Source organism: Microcebus murinus, chromosome 8 (genome assembly GCF_040939455.1).
Source record: "Microcebus murinus isolate Inina chromosome 8, M.murinus_Inina_mat1.0, whole genome shotgun sequence".
NCBI lineage: Eukaryota > Metazoa > Chordata > Mammalia > Primates > Cheirogaleidae > Microcebus > Microcebus murinus.
In genome coordinates this window covers 56,181,483-56,202,514 of record NC_134111.1, presented here as the reverse complement: position 1 = coordinate 56,202,514, position 21,032 = coordinate 56,181,483, and the positions used below count along the sequence as shown (strand labels likewise).

Sequence of the window (21,032 nt, the reverse complement as noted above, 5' to 3'; positions counted from 1 at the left end):
TACAACTGGCTACTTGGCACTTACGGTTCATTGAAACTTTTCAAGGAAATTAATCTTTTTGTATTGTGCAAATGTTAAATATTAATATAAATGTTTTCTTTATTTCCATTAAACATGTTCTTGAAGGCAATTTTTGGTCTCATATGTCAATTGTCTAAAATAAAATGGCATTCTACTTTATCACTTAAAAGATAACCAATGTACCACAAAAGCCACATATTAAACTTGTATTTTATCAAAGGTTTTATAAATACAATAGTGTAAATAGTGGAGCACTGCAAAAACCCCATGCAGGACTTACAAATGGGTATGCAAAAAAGTGCTTATTGTAGGTTTTATTCAGACCTATGGCAGTACATTTTATAATTGCACAAATATTGATTTACTATTGCAATTAAAAACAGGCCGTGAACACCATGAAGAATGGCCCAAGCTTCACAGAATGTTTATGTACAAGTCAGGACCATGGTCTAAGGTAGAAGGCTGGTCCTCAGTTGTGGCAGACTTTTTCTTGGCATGCGAGTCTCATTCCCTTGTGCTGGAGCCCTCTCACAGAGAATCTCAGAATTAGAAAAGTCTATACAGTTTCTTTAAATATAAGCAATTTTTGTTGATTGGCTTAATCACAATTATGTAGCAGAGTGTGTCGCATGCTATTAATACCAATGTGAATGAATTAAAACCATTTAAAAAGTTTTGGATCTTGGGGATAACGTGTATGTCTGTGTGTACTAATTTCTCAGTTCTTGTCTGTATGAATTATAGTAATACATAAAAATGGCCAAGTGATGTGTGACATAATTAGGTTAGAAAAATACCTCATGCTAATGGGCACCAGTGCCATGAACAACTGATGTCCAAGAGTTAATGAAAAAAACAGGCTTCTCTTATTTAATGGTGGTATCACATAAAGAGTTATATGCATGCAACAGATAACACTCAGCACAACTCTAGTTTTAAAATAAATAATTAAAAACCAGTCTATTTCAAACAAAATTTCCAGACAGCTATTGGAAGGGGGGAGATATTGAGAAGATATGTATATACATGTATCAACTCTAAATATAAATATAAATCCACTTAAATAGCAATTTGATAGCAATCCCAAAAGAGTTATATAGAACTAAGTTACATGGAAATTAACCTCTAAAAGAACTTAGGGGTTACTTTAATTTTAATATAATAGCATTATAAATCTTAGTTGAGAAGCAGCTGTTGGTTTTTTTTTTTTAAGCCATTGGCTATTGTAATAATATTTGAATTTTCCATCAGAAGTACTGAACCTAGATCCTTAAAGATAGATTTTTTTTAGCTCATATATCAAGGTTATTAAAGTATATATGATGACTTTAGGCACAAATATTTTGTGTGTTCATTTCTTTTTTATTGCTAATGGTTTATATGCTGATAATAAAACATATATTATGTCTACTAAATATCTGGAAACAATAGAATTTCCTTGCCTCTTTCTTAGCTTTACTTTGAGTTCTTTAAAGTACAATTTACATTAAGTTTCTGTAATGTAAAGGTAATAAACTTGATCTGATTATCTGATTCAATCTTTTGAAGGTAGGGGATGTTTATTCTTTAAGTATTGACTCACAAATTTTCTTAATAAATGCAACTGCTCCAATTCATGGGGAAAAAGTTGTTTTAAAGAAATGGACTATTCTGTATTACTCATCTTGAAATGTTACTATTTTGAAGATCTAAATTCTAATGCTAGCTTGCTACAGAAGAGCTCTGCGGATTTAGGCAACTAAAATCTCTGACCCCCATGTTCCTTGCCTGTGAATGCTGGTGTAAGTTAGATCATCTCTAAATGTGCTGCTAGCTCTCACTGATCTCTAAGGGGTATTAAATACACAGTGCATTCTTGGTTTCTCATTGGAACAGGCAGATGATATTGCCAACGACTTGGTGTTTGGGGCCAAATCATCAAAAGACCAAGTTTCTAAGTTTTAGAAAAAAATTAAAGAGAATTTTCTGAGAAGCAAAAGGCAAATAAGATAAGAACTTTCTTTCTTGGGAACAATATATTGCTTGGCAGTTATAAAAATATTCTATTTATCAACAGAAAATGTATACATTAATAATATAAAAACTAGGTCAGCTAAAAACCTGGCGTACCCAAACACAATCAGGCTCTTATCCACCCCAAATGTCCCAGCCTCAAAGCCCTTTAACATAAAAATGCTCTTGAGAGCCTGTGGCTCTGTTGAGTGATGAAATAACTGAGAATATAGCACATAGTAGTTGATGAAAAATTATCCCTATGGTAGAAAAGAGAAAGTTAGTTGGCATAGATCTTGTTATTCTCTAGAGAAATACAACCCTGGGTGAACATTCATGAGTAACTATAAAAATGCAAGTGGTGTAAAATAACATAGAACATAAAAAGTCATTTGGACATGTTCAGCATGTGGAATCTTAAAGGACTTCATAGATAGGTGACATAAGACTGTGGCACTCTCAGCAAGGTTATCTACATGTCCACCCACACAATACTTGCCTTATAGAAAAGCTTAGTACTAGTTTCAGGCACTTTAAAAATCTTAGCCTTTATTATGTGGAAATGAAGTCACATTATTTTTTATTATTATCCCTTTTGAAATAAGTTTTTACACATTTCTAATGCTTTCTTCTGAATGATTCATATAAATTAGTGTTTTTTTTAAAAAAAAATTCCTTGATTTCACTTTGATCTGCTTTACATCTCATTCTCAGGAAGAAAGAACTGTGGTTAAGTCACTTTTAAAAATAGTATCTCCCAATTACCTCTAGAGTAATTACAAATAGAATACATTTGTAATTTTCTTCTAAATTAAACTTAAGCCTGAATAAAAATATTTTTAAATGTCCAACATATTCAGATATTATTTGCTATGGTTTTTGTACTTTCAAAGGAAGAGATAATATGTTTAATTAAAAATACATATCTAAAAACATCTGATTTTGTAAAATTATTAGTTCTGATTGAAATTTCAGAGTCAAGACAACCCTAAAAGTCTTGACTTGCACCATGAATGTGAAGGAATCAGAATCTTGTCCAAGTGACCACAACCCCTCCCCCAACCTTAGAAAACACACCCCCAACCTCCTTCTCTACCAGCGTGGCCAAACCAGGGGAAATGAGAAGCAGGAACATAGTTACACAGGTCAGGGCCAAATAAGAAAAGTAAAAATAGTATATTGAGCTTTCAGAACCACAGATTTTCAAAGTGAGCCAGAGGGCAGAGCAACAGCTATATTTTCCAACAGAAGTAACTACATCTTTTCTGTTATAGCCCCTAAGCTTCTGTAAATGATGGCTTCGCATCCTGTTATGTATCAGATAAGCAGAGGGAAGTACATTAATGTGCTTTATTTGATGACTCATGCTTAATAAACATATGCAATAAATACATTCCACTTATGCCTTTTAATGAAGCAGAATGCTTTTTAAAAATAAAAGTTTTTTCAGCTAATTTTCATGTATTATTTTTTGCCTTATGTCTTGTCTTTTCATCTAGATTGGCTTTCCCAGGGACAGGCATGCCGCCTTGTACTTCTATGTAACACAGTCCTGAGAATATGGCAAATGTACAAAGTTTTATGACTTTAGAAAGTTGCAAAAATACAGTATTCACTAGACACAGGCAATCTAGTAACTAGACACAGGCAACTAGACACAGGCAGTCTAGTAACCACCACCACAACTAAGATATAGAACACTTCCATCACCACCCCACCAACTTCTCTCAGCCTTTTATAGTCAATCCCTTCTCTCAGCCCAAAGCAACCACTCACTAATCAGTGTTCTGTTCCTATAGTTTTGCCTTTTCCAGAATGTTCTAAATGGAATCATGCAGCATGTAGCTTTTTGAGTCTGTCTCCTTTTGCTTAGCATATTGCATTTAGATTCCTCCATGTTGTTGCATGCATTTAGTTAAATTGATCAGAACATTGATCAGAAAATGTACTATGTGAAAACTATATTTTGCTTGGGTTTTGAGATGAGTGTTCCATAGGATATCTTATATATATATATATATATATATATATATATATATATATATATAGTTATTTAATTAGGAGGAAAATGTGGTATTCGTGGTGTATTTCTGTAAGACAGGATCGTTCAACCTTGGCTACATGATTAACATTCGGGGCCGGATAACTCTGTGTTGTGGGGGCTGTCCTGTAGTCATACGATGGTTAGCAGCATCCGTGCCCTCCACCCACCAGATGCCATTAGCACTTCCACCCTCAGTTGTGACAACCAAAAACGTCTCCAGATATTGCCTTAGCAGAAGATTATTCCTGTTTGAGAATCCCCTTTCAGGATACAAGACATCATAGGCTTGGTCAGGATCAAACACCAGTGTTTTGTTCAACAAAATTTGGAATATAAAATCCAGCAATTTGTGGCCTTCACAAAGCAATTTTACTGTCTCTTCACGTTTAACCTTTTCCTTTATCACATATTTTTTCTTCTTCCTAAATTGATTATTATGATCCTGGGTAGATTACTAACTAGTTTTAGGTAGTTGAACAAATTGTTTATGAGAGCTAAAATTTCTGTTATAGCATCCCACAGCAAAATGATAATGATGTTTAATTAAATGCTAATATAGTAAACAAAAGCCTACAAAATTCATTATTGAAATCTATATTCTCCTGGAATTTTACAGGAAAAAAAGTATGGAGGATATCATTTTTTGGTAAAGAGGCCCCCAAACATATTTGCAATCAATGGCTATATACACAGTTTTAAATGTTATCTATATTCTGTTTAAATCTCTATCTGTAGCATGGTCTCTAAGAATGTACCTTTTTTTTTACTCTGTAAACCCTTATTTAGATAGATGCCCAGTAAAACATGGTAATTTGGTACCTTAAGAACAAGTTCCTCCTTCTGGAAATCGTTTTAAGCTTATATGTGAGAAAGGAGAATTTAACAAGATGACTCTATTAAGGAGTCTTGATATAAAGTCACCTTTACATCTTTTTGTTTGTTTGTTTCTGCTTTTAGTTTTATTTTTTCAGTCAGGTTAACTATTGATCTTTCCTAGCTATTAGGGGATAGTGAGGTTGCAGTAAAAAGAAAATCGACATTGTTTATAAATACTTCTGAAAATGCCATAATCCCAGCTACTCAGGAGGCTGAGGTGGGAGGATTGTTTGAGCTCAGGAGTTCAAGGCCACAGTGAGCTACGATTATGCCACTGCATTCTAGCCTGGGTGACAGAGCAAGATCTTGTCTCTATTTTTTAAAAAAGAACTTTTTAATTTAAAAGATTATTGAATATATATGCTTTATATTAGCAATTTTAAATATCTTTTTCTTTATAGTACAAGGCAAAATCATAACATTCCCAGAAACTATTAAAACTGTTCACCTCCAGGAAGAAAAGCTTGGCCTCCACACTGCACAGGGCCCAGAAGGCCAGAACCACTTGTTACGTGGTTCAAAGATGACATCTCAGTGGTACCTGGAGATTTAAGTATGCCATGTGGTTTTGCCTTTGTTTTCAGAAGAATATACTGTATTTCCTATCTCCATGTTTGTCTATATTATCTACAAAAGCAGAGCATGAACCTTTCTGATTCTAAGAAATACTACTGTCTTGAAAATAATGAAGTAGGAGAGATCTGTTGTTCCACCAACAGCAGTTTCAGCTAAATTCTCATATTTCAGGCCACATTCTCAGATATACGATAAACAAGTGGATGGAATGCTTATCTACAAGGTAATACAGATCCTTTCTCTCAAAGAAAGAAACATGTGGCCCATTTCAGACAAAAGCTAAACACAAACAAAAGTTTTTGCACAAAAAGACAACAGAAGTAACATACGTACTCCAGCAAGAACCTATTGTCTGCTTAGGTAAAAGGTCAGCGACTAAAAGTCTCTTGTGGAGGTTACCATATTTCTCAGTATAAATCTTCATATATGCAACTAACAGCCCATATGAATACTGTATACCTTATTTTCCCTTTTACTTTTAGAACTAGTTCTTCAAAATCATAATTACATTAGTTAGATATGTCTAATACACAGATACAATAGTAATGAATGGTCCAAAGTTCTCGTTCCTAATTTGTCTTAGGTCCATGTTCTAATCTCATTTGAGGAGTCTTGAATATGAAAACCCATGATTTAGCTAGGGAGTGAGCTTGCTATCCCAGCCAGGAGCCACATCCAAAGTTATTGTTGTTTTCCCTCATTCTTTCTTCATTGAGACACACACCTAAGAATCCCAAAGTACTTATTTGTGTGTGTGTGTGTGTGTGTGTGTGTATTAATCATTTATTTATCATGAGAAACTATTCCTCAGCCTACATATTCATAGCATAGGAACACAGGTCAGTGATAACCTTTTATGTAAATCAACCCAGAGAAATTCTTTATATATTCCAAAATCTCTTTGCACTCTGAAAGATACCAGCCTTCCACATTCCTCAAAATTTTTCACAGAATCATAATTTCTCTAGAAATCTGCATATGCCTTCTTTTTTGGTTCAGCCACAGCAAACTTATAGAAAGCTGTGATCTCCAGGGATATAACAAATGCTCTGACAATATGAAACCGCAGACACCTGGCCAGGAGGCCATGCATCTGAGGTTTGTCAAAACGCTGCAAGCTGTGGTAGTTACTATCCTTGATGTGTATGCCAAACTCAACATGCCCCCCCTGGCTGATGCAGAAATGAGCTGTACTCCAGCAGCGCGCAGGCACAGAATAAGAGTGCGCCCAGAAGATACAGCGACAGTAGCCGAGGGAGTACAAAAGGGCTCTGCAAGGTACTTATTTTATTCTGATCAAAAATGGCTCAGAATATACAACTATTAGAATGCTTAAAATCCAAAGCACTGAAAAAGCCAAATCCTGGCAAGGATGTGGAGCAACAGGAACTCTCACTCATTGTTGGCGGGGATGCAAAATGGTATAGCCACTTTGGAAGACAGCCTGGCAGTTTCTTACAAAACTAAGGATACTCTTACCATATGATCCAGCAATCACACTCCTTGGTGTTAATATTTGCCCAAATGAGTTGAAAACTTCTGTCCACACAAAAATTTGCACATGTACAGTCATAGGGATAGAGTGCTGGAGACAGACAGAAGAAATGCGTGCCATTGAAGACCTTGAAGGCAGGAACTGTGTGGCTAAGGTGTAGAAAAGGCCATTCAAATAATAACACCCAGCACCAGCTTCCATACTGAGCAGTTAGTACATGGTGTGCTATGAAAAAAAAAATGTCTAGTATCTAAAACCATATGTAAATTTAAAAAATAAAAAAATCTTACAAAATCTAGTTAATAAAAACAAAAGTAAAGGAGAATACTCACTGTAAAGAGTGAGAATTCCCATGTTACAAGGAAGAAACCAATCTTCAATGATTAATCCAAGGTCATTTCACTGATAATTGATACGTCGGAGACGTTGCCTGAAGTCTGATTTAGAAACTGTCCTATCCATCACTTTCCTGTACTGTGGTTCACATGGATGTTGGGGGCCCCTCGGGTCCCTCGGGTATTGGCAGGCAGGGCTGACAGAAGAGGTGCTGATGCTGAGGTCTTCAGGGAATTTTGAAGAATGGTCTGAAAGAATGGAGAAGAAGAGGAGAAGTGGTACTCAAAGAAATTTAGCTTCAAAGAAAGAAAAGACTTTGTCCATGAATAAAAAAAGTATGGCATTGGAAGCTAGAGAAAAACCAGCGCTTGGCGGTTTCCACCAGGTGAGCCTGCAGAGGGGAGATCCGTATTGCAGCTAAGGCAGGGAGACAGCAGAAGCACTCTGTGAAAAGTCTAGAATGGAGGTTCTCCTTCCAGAGGGGTTGGGGAAGGTAAAGCGAAGTTCAAGGGAGGGAGACACAGCATCAGTAGCAAAGAGAGATTTTTCCAGAAGGCTCATTTCTTCCCCCAACAGTCAAATTTATTAATATGTTGGTGATAATTGTAACTGGTTTTTGTCTGAATTTTGTTTGCTCTTTATAAAAGTAATACATGTTCATTGCACCCAAATTACATAACTAACGCTTCAGTATACTCGGTCTCTTTCCAGTAATTTCCCCCCTTGAGTACATGATTTCCCCTTTTTAGACCTCTTCTACTTTTGGTCACTTTCATTCAAAGAATAACAGAGTTTTTTTGAGGGAAGGGGGGTCTCTTTTCTTTCATGGAGAAAGTTTTTTGTTTGATATTTATTTTTTATTAACTAGATTTTATAAGTTTTTGTTTTATTTTTTAATTTCATAATTGGTTTGGATACATTATCATAATAATTAGCCTTTTTTTAGTGGAAAGTAATACATACTCATGGTAAAAATAGTAATACATAGTAATACATACTCATGGTAAAAAGTCAAACACAGGTATAAGGTGAAAATTGTTTGAAGTTTTTCATGCTAGCCCTACATTTAACTATCTAAAGGAAGTCATTTTTAACAGTTCTTGTGTATCTTTCCAGAAGTTTACTATAAATTTTCATTAAATACATTTTCAGTAAGCATCTTCATTTTTATATAGCACTGTGCCAGGAGCTGGAATTTTAAAGTTGAACTAGACAGATCTGGTTGCTTTTTTATTGGAGTTTACAACCCAATGGGAGAATTAGATAACAATCAAGAAAACAGCAAAACAAACAACAACAAGCAAATAAGAACTATGACTGAAGGAAACAGACTGCTGTGATTGAGAATATTGTGCTCTGCATATCATTCTGCAACTTGCTTTTTCTCCTACTGCCATGACCATCTTTCTGGGGAAATATATGGGTCTAACTCATTATCCTTAACTGCTGGCTGATATGAACATCATAGTTATACCATAAATCATTTGACCTTTTCCCCATTGATTGACATTTAGGTTGTCCATTATTTTTTCACTTCAAACAATACTAAAATAAGCATCTTTATACTGACACCTTTATGTTTTGAAGTACTCAACCCTTAACTGACATATGCATTGCAAATATTTTCTTCAAGTCTTTTGCATTTTACTAAGGTAGATTGTGCTATCAAAAATTGTATCTTTGGTAAATTGTTCAGTTATTTCCTTATGACATCTGAGTGTCCAGTGTTGCTTAAGATAGTTTCTCCTACCTGTGATGTTCTACAAATATTTCCTTATATATTGTTACAGTATTTTATTATGTTCTTTTTACTTTGGAAATTTATTTCACATGGTATGAGCTGTCACCCTCTGAATATCCAATTATGCCAGCACCATTATAAACTAAAACATCACAGATTAATTCCTCAGATTTTTTTGGATCTATTTCTGGACTCTCTATTGTGTTTAGTAATTTATTTTTATTTCACTGTATCAATACCTTGCAGTTTCATTGCTGTAGTTTTATAGTAAGTTGTAATTTCAAGGAAGGCAAAGTTTCTTTTCACTATTAATCTTATTTTTAAGGCTTCCTAATAGTCAATTGTGTCAATAGACACAACTGTCTATTGGTAGATAATTAGATTTTTCCCAGTTTAAATTCCCTGTTGCAAATTCCTAAAACAGATTTTTTTCATCATTTAATGTAATTCTATGTGGCACAAGTAGAGAACAAAAGCTACACATTAATGTGTCCCTGATCACTATAGGCTCATTTATTAGGTAGAGGACTAGCTCCTGTATACAGCTATATTATACACATAATTCAGATTTACACTTCCTCGGAATTAACTGTCATGACTCAATAGCATTATTCACAATGTGTCAAACCCACAAATGTTAAATCTTTAAATGTCAAGGATCTACTATGTAAACAATTTGCACCCTACTGGATTTATTTTATTGGTATGCATAGACTTCTAACCCTTGAAACCTTAAAGACCAAATACTTAAACTGACTAATCCTTTGAATTTCTTTTTCTAGTGGTAATTCCTGTTCACACCCATTGCCAAATATTATTCCCTAAAGTCTTTGAGTGAAAGTCTTAGAAACACAGGCATGAGGTGGTCGACTTGGCTAGGCTGCTTCTAACATCAATACATGACATGGCTTCAAAGCCTGTTTGTGTCATGAAAATAATGTGTAGCTTGTGTCTTCAGCCTTCCCCTGCGGCAACATGCTCCGATATTCAGGAGGATACACTTGCACTTCCGTTGACCTTACACGGGGTGTTTGCCTGCCTCTTTTACACATTAGCAAAGAGCAAATCCATTCAATGTCTCTAAGGACCATTGTAACACCAATATTCCAACACCAATATTCTACAGTCCAAGAGCACAGTTATCAAACTGGAACTGGATTTACTTTTAAATATATAAATTACTTCCTAAGTGTAAAGTCGTGATAATTGTCGGTAAGGCCAGTGAGAAAATGTGGAAACCTTTTTATTATAACAGGGAATGTGAGCTTCGTTAAGAAAATGTTAATCACTTCTCAACCAACCACACAGAACCCCAAAATCCTAGGCAGAGTACAGTCTCAGATTTCAGTTGCAATTCCTAGCAAATGAATGCCTGAAAGAGGTGCTAGTTGTCAAAGATCATTTGGATATTATAAATCCCACCCAAGGATCAGTCTGAAGTCTCACTCTCTCATTCTCAATTTTTTTAACTTGGACTATATTTGCTTAGCCATTCATTCAGTTGCATTTATTGAGTTGCCTTTTAGTGTTATGCCCCTGACTTTTGTTAAAAACTTCTACCAAAAATATCAATATATTAATTAGGTGATTATATCTGTACCTGTATAACAGGTACATTGTTAAGGTCTTTCTCCTCTACACATCCCTCAGTGCTTACTCTATAAAGTTATACAAGATACATTTTTTAAATTTAGCATTAAAAAAAATTACCCTTCCCAGGGAATCAGTATGCTTCCCTCTCTATATTGAAAATTATGACTTTCATTTTTTTCTTTAACTTTCAGAAAGCTCATCATCAAACCTGAAGATCAACTATACCAAATAGAGTGGCTTTCTTGGATTGTGAACTTGCATTGTTCTTTGACATGGTTTTAGTTTTCTACTTTGTTTCTATTTTTTTCTGAAACGTATTCTTTATATCTGTTTGTCTTTTATCATACTTTATGTGCTTTTGCTGAAATGCCTTGATTCTTTTGTGAAATAAAATGAAAACATGCAACTCAAGTCTTCCCCTCCAGAAGGAGTTCTGCCTTTGTTTCACTCTACACTGGTCTCCTGTACCTCTGAATCCTGGAGCACTTAGTGCCTGTTGTCTGTTTGGCTCTTGTCTTTTATTGTCTCTCCTTGCGTTGTTAGATAGCTCTCTTGTCCTCCCAACTAAAACCTAAGTGAAAGACCTTACATTTCCTGTATCCCTCATAGTTCTTAGTACATGGAAGATGCAAAAAAATCACTTAAGAAGGAAAGAAAGGAAGGAAAGAACAGAGGGAAGGAGGAAGAAAGGAATAGAAGTCTAAACTTAATGTTATAAATACATGTTGCCTATAGGGAAGAAGGGGTAAGGAAGAAGTCTATTGGAAATTGAAACAATTTCCTAACTATGACGGTAAGTGCTTGACTTGGTTTAGCTTTACCAAGAGACGTTTTTACTGTTGTCTCTACGCAAGTAAATCAGGTCATAGCCAGGGCAGAAAGCACATGCAACTTAAAAGTATAATGGAAGAGAGTTTTATGAAGGGACAAAGTGTGGGCAGGGTTCATGGAAACTAACAGGGGATGCTGAAGAATCCTGGGCTAGCAACCGCACAAAGCCCCAGCTAAACACACTGGGGAAAGGAGCAGTTCCTGGAACCAAAGAGAGTACCTATTGCAGATGGGTCCCTATAAGAGTTCGGCCACAAGTAGAGGAAGATATGGTCAGGCTATGGTCAGGCTGTAGCCAGGTAGGGAGGGAGGAGAAGCATTAAATACTCCATACTATCTCCTGCCAGCACTTCCCATTGGCTGAGCTTTACCAGAAGCCAGAGGGCCAGGGAGGACCCCTGCAGCAGTCAGCTTCCCAGAAGCACAGGGTAGGATGGAGAGAGGTGGGTATTAAATGGGATGGGGTGAGGCCACCAAAGAATAGGGCAGCACCCCACACTTCACTTACACAGGAAAGGCTCTCTCAAAAAGGATTTGATATTTATGATTAAGTGAGGACATGGGGGAAAGAGGAATTTAAAAATTTGAAATAGATGCAGAAAGTCCTAAATCTCTTCAACAGACATACAAAAACTCCAGAATTAGTTCCATATGAACATAAACCATGATTTAAAGATGCAAAGGGCCCTTTATATTTCAAAGCTTATCTTTGTTTTTTGAGACAGCAGAGCTGCCTTCAAGGTCATTTTTAGATTTTTGTCCCACACGGGCTATTTTATTTTTGGAGGATCCATCCTGAACATATCAAATATATCAAAATACACCTATCTCAAATGCAGTTGACTTGTTGACATTTCTTCTTTTGCAAGGATTTGATAAACATCCATTGTTTTCATTTTTGTAGATTTCTCTTTGTATTTCAAAGAAAAACTTATTTTTCAGCTTCCAAATACATTTTTGGTCCAGGAAGAGCCCTTAATCCCTAGGTGCTGTGCTTGCAGAGGTTACTGGATAAAATGAGCCAGACGGCCTTCCTTTGGCGTGTGTAAAGCTTATTACACAGAAGCTTTGACGGTAATATCACCTCCAGTGAGCATCTGCTGGTGGTTGGATCTGATGTGGTTTATGGTTTCCTGCCTCAGGCTTATAGAAGCCCAGATTATTTCTTCTTTAAGATTCCAGTATTTCTTGGGCTTTGCTTTAATCCACATATAAATATCATATCACCTTGTGAGGTCCTTCAGGGAAGGACATGACGTGTTTCTTTCTATAAGTTCACTTTTGGGCTTCACAAATATTTCTTAGAAAACAATATCCTGGATATTCAACCAGTTAGAGATAATTAATCAAATCAATATTACTAAGCACAGAAATTATTTTCTTTGTGTCATTCTTGGCAGTAGCAAACAAACAAATGCCCACCATGTGTCAGCTTCTCACTGTCCTGGGAACTGTCATGTTCCTCCTTTCATTTAATCTTCCCAATAACCCTTTGAAGTGGATATTATAATCCCCAATTTGCAACTGACAAATCTGAGACTCTCGGAGATTCAAGTGAGTCGCCTAAGCCCACACAGGGTAAGAGTAAATTCTCCATGCCCCTAAAGTCAGTGCTACTGAGAAATTCAAGACTTTAACTTTCCGATCTTTCTTATTTTAGCAAAAGTACCGTACATGTCTAGAATAATTTTTGGATTTAATGTGTCATTAATTATGTTTGTAAATAGTTGTGGAAATCAATTAATTTGATCTTGCTGCTAAAGCAATTATAACTAGAGGTAGAAAAAAATGGGGCAATAAGTCTTCTCTTGAATTTTAAGCACAATTTCTTGCTTCCCACATTCCCAGTGCAACTTTTCCTGCCTTTGTAACTCATGGAACACAGAAGTCATCCATTAAAAAACAGGTTGTTTGAGTCAGCAAGTTCTTCACCATGCACTTCCTGAATTTACTTTTCCACTTCCTTGTGTAAAACTAGCTCCATGATGAGCCTATATTTCAGCTTTGAAGTATTTTATGAGTGGAAAGAAATTTATAGATATTATATTACTAGATACTACTGTGCTTACTAAAATGTAGACTCCCGGAGAGGAGAGATTTTTGTCTGTTGTGTGCATTGCTATAATCCCAGTGCCTGAGCTCTGTTTAACACAGTAAGAACACACACAAAAACATTTAATGATTTATAAGAAACATTAATTTTACTCTTTTATAGGACTCTTACATTGGCCTTAAAAACTACCCATTTCTCAAACAACTCCCAATAAGCTCTTTCTTTGTAGTGTGAACACTACAAAGTGTTCTATGTGGTGTGAACAAAGTCTGACACCAACAGCTATGTAGATTGAGTTACTGAGTTTTACACATATCCTAATCTCAGTCTCAGTCACAGATTAATGAGCATAGAGTTTGTGTAGACTGTGATCTCCAAAATCACAACCACCACAGTGGTCTTCTCTTGGTCAGCACAGTCTAGCCATCATCTAGCACAATGTCCAGTACAATGTCAACACTCCGTAGATGTTTGTTGATCCAATAAATAATGACAGAATCCAGAATCATAATAATTCAGCATTGTGCTCAGCACTGAGCATATGCTTAATAAATATTTATTGAATTACACTGAATTACATTGAATTATGCTCAAAGAAAGAACCACACCACACATTCCAAAATTAAGTAGGCATTATATTTGAATTACCTGCTGCTTTGGATTATCTATGGGGTTTCCCACACACACTGTTAAGGTAGTAAATTGAGATCTTATTCTATCATCACACTTCCCAAATCTGAGTAGCATTTGGCTTCCACTGGGCTTGTTGACTAATTCTAACTATGGCATATTTAATTTTAACACTAATGCTTACCATAATATCACATGTTGTTCACTAACCCAATAATAAGGCCCCTTTCCAGAGCAGTATATTAGTTATTTACTAACCAGTCCCTTCCTTTCTTGTTTATTCTCTTCTTTTTCCTTTCTTTCTTCCTTCTTTCCTTATAAGAATGGCAAATAAGGATGTAAAGGCCTAAAGGCAAGGATCTTGACAATACTGCAAGGTCTAGAAAAGTTTAAGAACAGGGACTAGATAAGCAGCTAAGAGGGCAAATTTTATGTTTTATACCATATGGTCCATCTTCTTGGTTCTTGAGTAACCTGAATTGCATCAGGTCAAGAAGACACAAACTTCAAGATTCTATTCACTTAAGAATTCTAGTTCCCATAAGAATTCAAGTGGTTTGATTTTAGTTCCAACAAGCATAACTCAAGATTAACATGCTTCACATTAGGTCCAATGAGTCAGAAAATACACATACACACTACACACACACACACACACACACACACACTCAAACGTGCACAAATACATTTTTAATCGATAACCAATTGGTGAACACCCCAAAACAGAAAGATCACACAGCATTTCTGGTCTTTCTTTGCCTTATGACTGGCAGGTTGCCTGTAACATAAATCCTTCACTGGGAATAATTTTCAAAGTATATAACAAAAAACTGGTTGTTTCTGAAAAAAGCAATAAAATAGAATTACGACAGATGCAGTCTGAGGTTGGGGGGTAATGCCACCAATACAGATATCACCACTTAAGTAAAGGAGACAAATATTTAAATAAGCACATGGTGTTATTTTCTTGTCAATATAATTATACTGCATCAGTTGTCAGTAAATTTAAGCTTTGTTAAATGTTAACTAATTTATCACTATATAAATAATTATAAAGTATGAAATACTCAGGAAGTTGAAAAGTCTAGTACACTGGCAAGTTTTTCCATAACAGGGATTTTTTTATTACAGGCATAAAGAAATTTAACTTAAATTTAAAAATTGTAGTCTATTTGATAAAAGTCTTTTTCTATTATCAACAATTTTCTTCCCTCTAAGTAGAGTTGTACAAATCTCTCAGCTGAGTCATTATTAAGATCTTTTGGTGTGCTCTTTTGTATTTGAAATATCTCTTGCTTGAAATTAAATTCAGTCTTAAAATAGCAACTATATCATCTCCTAACCACTTCCCATTAGTAACAGCAAACTCCAGAGATTAGCAGAGCAGCATTCATGTGCCCAAGAAAAAATCCTTATGGATGATTTAAGCATAAGGCTTGGTGACTTATTAGGGTGTAATACATGAATATTTGTAAATATTAATGCCAGCCAAAAATGAAATATAACAAAAGTGAAATCATTGTACTGTATAGACTAAATCTAAGCAGAGTTCAGATTTTGCCTTTCAATCATTTTTTGCAAGGTTGTATAAACACTTAGCTCATTAACATTGGTTTAATTGTTCCCAAAGTACAAGTGGATTCTGGAGAATGTAGACAGTACAAATGAGCTCTCTTCAGCACTAAGGTTTATAGCAAAGGATTCTTCAAAGAAGAATGAACCTTATGCATGAGATAAATTCCATCATCTGCAGTCATGATTGACAGGTCCATTTGGTTGGTTTTACAGAGGTTGAGGGGGCAGACAAGAGTAGGGCCTGACTCAGGGCAGAAACCTCAGGCTTGGGGCTGGTTTATATGACTGTCCACAAGTGCTGTCTGTTGTCACACCTTCTTTTCAGACCCCATTGTCCAGATTTTAACATTGGCAACAAATGCTCTTCTCTGAGCTATTCAACACAGCTATTCTTTAAATACAGTTCTCTTTCCTTGGTAAAGCCTCTTATGATGTGGTAAATTTAGCACTGCCAATCAGAAGAACAGGTGGTCTGTGACACTCCCAAATAGGTCCTCTCCCATCGTGCTTTCCTAAGACAGCCAATCACCCAGGGCCCTGCCTGGGGATGTGGGGCTGTCAGCAGATCTGGAGAATATAAGGGCAAGCCAGCCCCCGGCTCTTGAGCAGTCGCGCATTCCCAGCCTCGCCTCGGGTGTAGGGATTGCATAGAAAAACAAAACTACACAGTCTTGACTGTGTAGTTTTGTTTTGAGGTTTAGAGGCTCACCGATTCATGTTGGAGATGGTCGGAAAAACCAACTCTACATAGGACGTCGTTTCAGAAGCAACTTTGGGCTTAGTCCCACCCTTTTTAGGCACTCTTGAGAAATCAGGTGAGCAGCATCTTTTCTTACTTAAACAGTAGAGTCGCCTTCTTACTGGCTCCCGATTATCTTTGTGTGCTAAATGCCTATGTAGACGTGTTTGTGTAGCTACTTGTTGCTGATCCTATTCCATTATTTGAATCTGCTTATTAGATTCTGTTTTAAAATGTGTGAACATTTTTCTTTTAAAAGTTGAATACTTAGCATATCAGCTAACTGATTCAAATTGTTTAAAGGCACCTACTATTTTAAAAGTTTAGATCTAAAATGATGATAGAAATGTTTGCTTCTTTTTTAGACTCTCTCTTGTCTGTTGAGAATGTTCAAGGTTATATTACTCAGTGATAAAGTGAAGCACACCAAGAATAGCTCTGATAAAATGCATGTGGTATCAGCTACACCCAGATGACTTTTTAAGGGAATCAACTGCTGAGGTATCAGTTGCAAGACAGTGACACAACACTTGCCTGCTGTCAGTCAACAGTGGAGGGTTTATTTTAGGAGCATGACATTTTACATGCATACCTTCAGCCCTAATTAGACAAAGGCCTGTGAAGAGCAAGTGCTAAATCAACAAAATTTAACCAGACAATAGAAATATAAGACCAATTTGGGCCAGTTAATTGCAACAGATTTAGAGATTTGAAATAAAGCTATGTAATTGTTTTCTAAAATACTCAGAATCTCATCATGCATTTTAATTCAACTCACAATCCAATTATATGATATGAGATACGTTGATGCTAAGAAGGGTAAGAAACAATGTTTAAAGAGTTTTTATTTCTAAATACACTTTGATTTCCCATCTTCCTAGAGTTAGATTACTAATTATAAATGCCTGTAAATACATAGATATATAATTATGTATTATATATATATCTAAGAAGAGCACTATGCTTAGAAGATGCACCAGCTTGTAAACAAGAAAAGCTAGACACAAAAAGTTGTTCATCCTAAAGATAATATGCTACAGAAAGGAGTTCTTGATGAAAGTTTCACAAAAACTTTTGAATGCTACCTAAATTTTCCAAATATAAATTTTATTGTCTGAGAGAATGCTGGTTTCATATTTTTTTAAGCTACAGAAAAAGTTATGATAAGTAACTAGGAAGATTATTTCTCTGCACGGTTTTAGTAAACAGAGAATTTTGTGAAAAATACTAATGCAGCAATTCAGAAATCGCCTTTTTATTTCAGAACAGTAGAATAGTTATGTTGAATAATTAGGTATTTATGCGTTAAAAAAATCTTCACACAATCTCTCTTAAACTAAAAGACAAAGTACCTCTTCCACTTAACGAAAGACTTAACTGCAAATTTTATATTCATTTCTTTGATGTTGAATATTTTACATTATGAAAGCAGAGGCCTTTTCACTATATCTACATTTTAAACCAGTCTTCCATTATTCAAAGTTTGCAAATTGTTCCATATTAGGAATTCAAGCCAGCATTTTTTTCAGATCTATAATTTTGGCCTGCTCACTTAAATTTAAATTTTTTTCTGAATATTTACTTTAGCAATAGCAACATTTATTATACAGTTACAGTACGAAGAAATGTTAAGAAATGGAAAGCACCGTATGCAGTCTACAAAAAGTTTGCGTATTTGATGAGACTTGTCAAAGCTTTTCAAGTCAGGAAGGGAGATGCAAGGTTCAAATTTTTAATTCTGGTGATGATTTTAAGTCATCAGATAGTGTCTTAAGTCAATGTCAACTTGTAAGTGTAGATACAGTGAGTGAAAAACATTGGGGGAGAGGAAAGTTTTAAAAAATAATTGTCTCTTACACATTAAGCTGGTGCAGAGATTCGTTTTACATTTGTCACACATCTAATCTCTTTAATTACACTTCACTAACCCCGCTGTTACTGTGGTTTTCCTTTTCTTCATCTCTTAACCTGATTTCCTAGCACTGGAAAAACGGAGCGTACTCTCTTCGACCGCTAGGGTACATTCCTTGCTCTGTTTGGCTAGATTATTTTCCATTTCCCCTTAGACTGGCTACTTTGTGTTAAGTTTCAAGTCACTAGAGGCCAACGATTGGAAATCAAGCCACAAAGGAGAACGCCTGCCCATCACACTAGACCCCCAGACGACATTTGGAGCAATCCATTTGGAGAAATATGTGTCTCTGCTATCTGCAAAGTGGCTCCAGAGTGGCCCTTAGCTGTGACATCCTAATTTATTTATTTTCCTTTCCAGAGTGCCTAAGAAGATGACAACTCAAGCACCGACGTTTAAGCAGCCGTTACAAAGCGTTGTGGTACTGGAGGGTAGTACCGCAACCTTTGAGGCTCACATTAGTGGTAAGCTCACACAGTCACACTTCTCCTTTGTCTCCTTCGCCTCCCCTCTCAACTTTGCTGCAGGACTTGATGGCAAATTTAAGCACTGCTTTCGCTTTGTAAAATTGGTCCTACACTACGGAAGGGTCATCTTAAGGGTATATACCGTACACAGAGTACTGACAAAAATCTGACAATATAATGGCTTGAAAATGTTTTATTCATATTTATAATTTCACAAAGCAAAAATAATTAGCATTGGATTAAAATTGCTGTCAGAATCCAGCAGCTAAGTAGGACCAAATTTAGTCATTCTATATTTGGGTTCAGCTGCAGCGCCAGACTGGAAGCCAAGAACTCAAGCCCAGTAGGGAGCAGCCAGAGAGCTACTGGGTAGGTAGCCCAGGCTGACGGCTCTGTGCACCTGAACTTCAGTTGTTTTATATGGAAAATAACAATGCATCTGACTTTGTTCTGAGACAGAGCAGTTTGGTGATAAGCTAACTCTTTATTATGTTATGCTTTTACTTTCAATCTTTATTAAGTGATTCTATTGACTTAAAAGACTTTCTAATTATTTTGAAATGACAACAAGAAATAATATATGCCACTTGGATCTATCTCTATATGAAAGAGAGACAAACTGACCCTAGAATTTAATGTAAAAGAAAGTTCATCTCTTTCCCTTTTTTCCTTCTTTCTCTTCATTATAACTGAGTTTAGGGATGATTCAAGAAAGCATATGACTTCTGAGATCTATCATCTTATGAAAAAAATGGAGGGTAGTTTTCAAACTCTATTGTAAATAATTTCAAAATTATTTAATCAATATTGTCTCTTTCTGCGGTATTGTAATTAGCCGTGTAAGATTATATGGATTAATTAAAAATCATGCTTGATTAAAAATCCTGCTTGATCCTTAATGTAGTATACTTCCATGGTGCATTGCCCCTCTCTTTTTTATTTTATGGCTTTAATAAAGATATAAAATAAGATTTCCTTTTTCTTTCTCTTTCCTTTTTTCCCCTATTTTATGCACCAAAGTTATTCATAACTGGATAATACTTTATTTTACTTTGCACAAAAATCATATAATCATTATTTATTTTCCATTATATGTATATAGACCAATTCAATTCTCTTCATGCATGATAAACTCTTAGTGGCTTCCAAATAATTCACTTATTTATTTGGTAATGCTCAGTAACTTCTGAATTGAGCAGAACACATATGGCCTCAGTGGGAATTTGCCTGTTTGGAGAGTTGTGGAATCTGGCTACTTCTTAGCTTCTTGTTCCTTCACACTATGTGATCATAAATTCTTAGAAAAACACCACTAAAAACATTCTATCCCCAGGAAATAGTCTAATAAACTATTCATTTATCCACAGTGAGGCATTGGCTAAGGTAAGGACAACAAAATAGGCTTATCTTTACTTCCCAGCTTAAGGAGATAAATCACCAGCATTTAGGCCAAATGTAAAATAGACCGTGCTCTGAAATTGCCTCATACCTTCTAAATGCACAGAGTTTTAATGTACAGAAAACGTCAAACCATGGACATTTACTTCTTAGCGCTACAATTTAAGGCAGGTGAAGAGAATTTGGCTTTTCTATCTGCAATTCCAGCCATCCATGTGGTTCTGAAAGACTAGATTTGGCTTAGTCTCTTATTATTAGAAACTACCTCTCCATGTTATGGTGTTTTTACTGATAGCACATCTGGAAGTGGGAGAGTTCAGGAAGATGGGATCCCAGGGACCACAGAAAAGGGAGATGAGCCTGCCTCCTGGGCTTGTCAGGCAGAATCTGGCAATCCCTTTGCCCCTGTTGCTCTTCACTTGTTTTCAAAGAGAACAGCAGTAACATTTTATTTCAAAGTTTCCTTGGTTCTTCACTTTTATAAATTCCTTTCCTGGTTTTAATGATGTCTATTATATTGCATCAGATAGAGCCCTGGGGCAGAAGGGCAGGAGATGGAAATGCTAGTCCTCTGTGTGCCTCTGCTAGCTGAGGGACCTTGGAAAAATCAGTAAGCCTCTTTTAGCCTCAGTTTCCTCCCCTATAAAATGAAGGCACTGGCTTCTACATGAACCCCCCAACCTCCTAATGGTCCGTGAGTTTACACTTTGATCATGCGACTGTCAAGTTTTCGCTATCATTAAATGTCATTCT

At 35.9% G+C, this 21,032-nt stretch overlaps 1 protein-coding gene across 46 annotated transcripts in view; it reads left to right on the top strand.

The window, feature by feature from the left end:
- The first annotated feature begins 16,353 nt into the window (after positions 1–16,353).
- Positions 16,354–21,032, top strand: part of TTN (titin) — a 273,099-nt gene continuing 268,420 nt past the window's right edge. For all 46 annotated transcript variants that reach the window (XM_076005692.1, XM_076005688.1, XM_076005677.1 and 43 more), the window contains exons 1-2: positions 16,354–16,578; positions 18,775–18,878. In XM_076005692.1, coding sequence (XP_075861807.1) covers positions 18,788–18,878 — 91 coding nt within the window. In that variant the 5' untranslated portion in view covers positions 16,354–16,578; positions 18,775–18,787. The remainder of the gene's footprint in view (positions 16,579–18,774; positions 18,879–21,032) is intronic.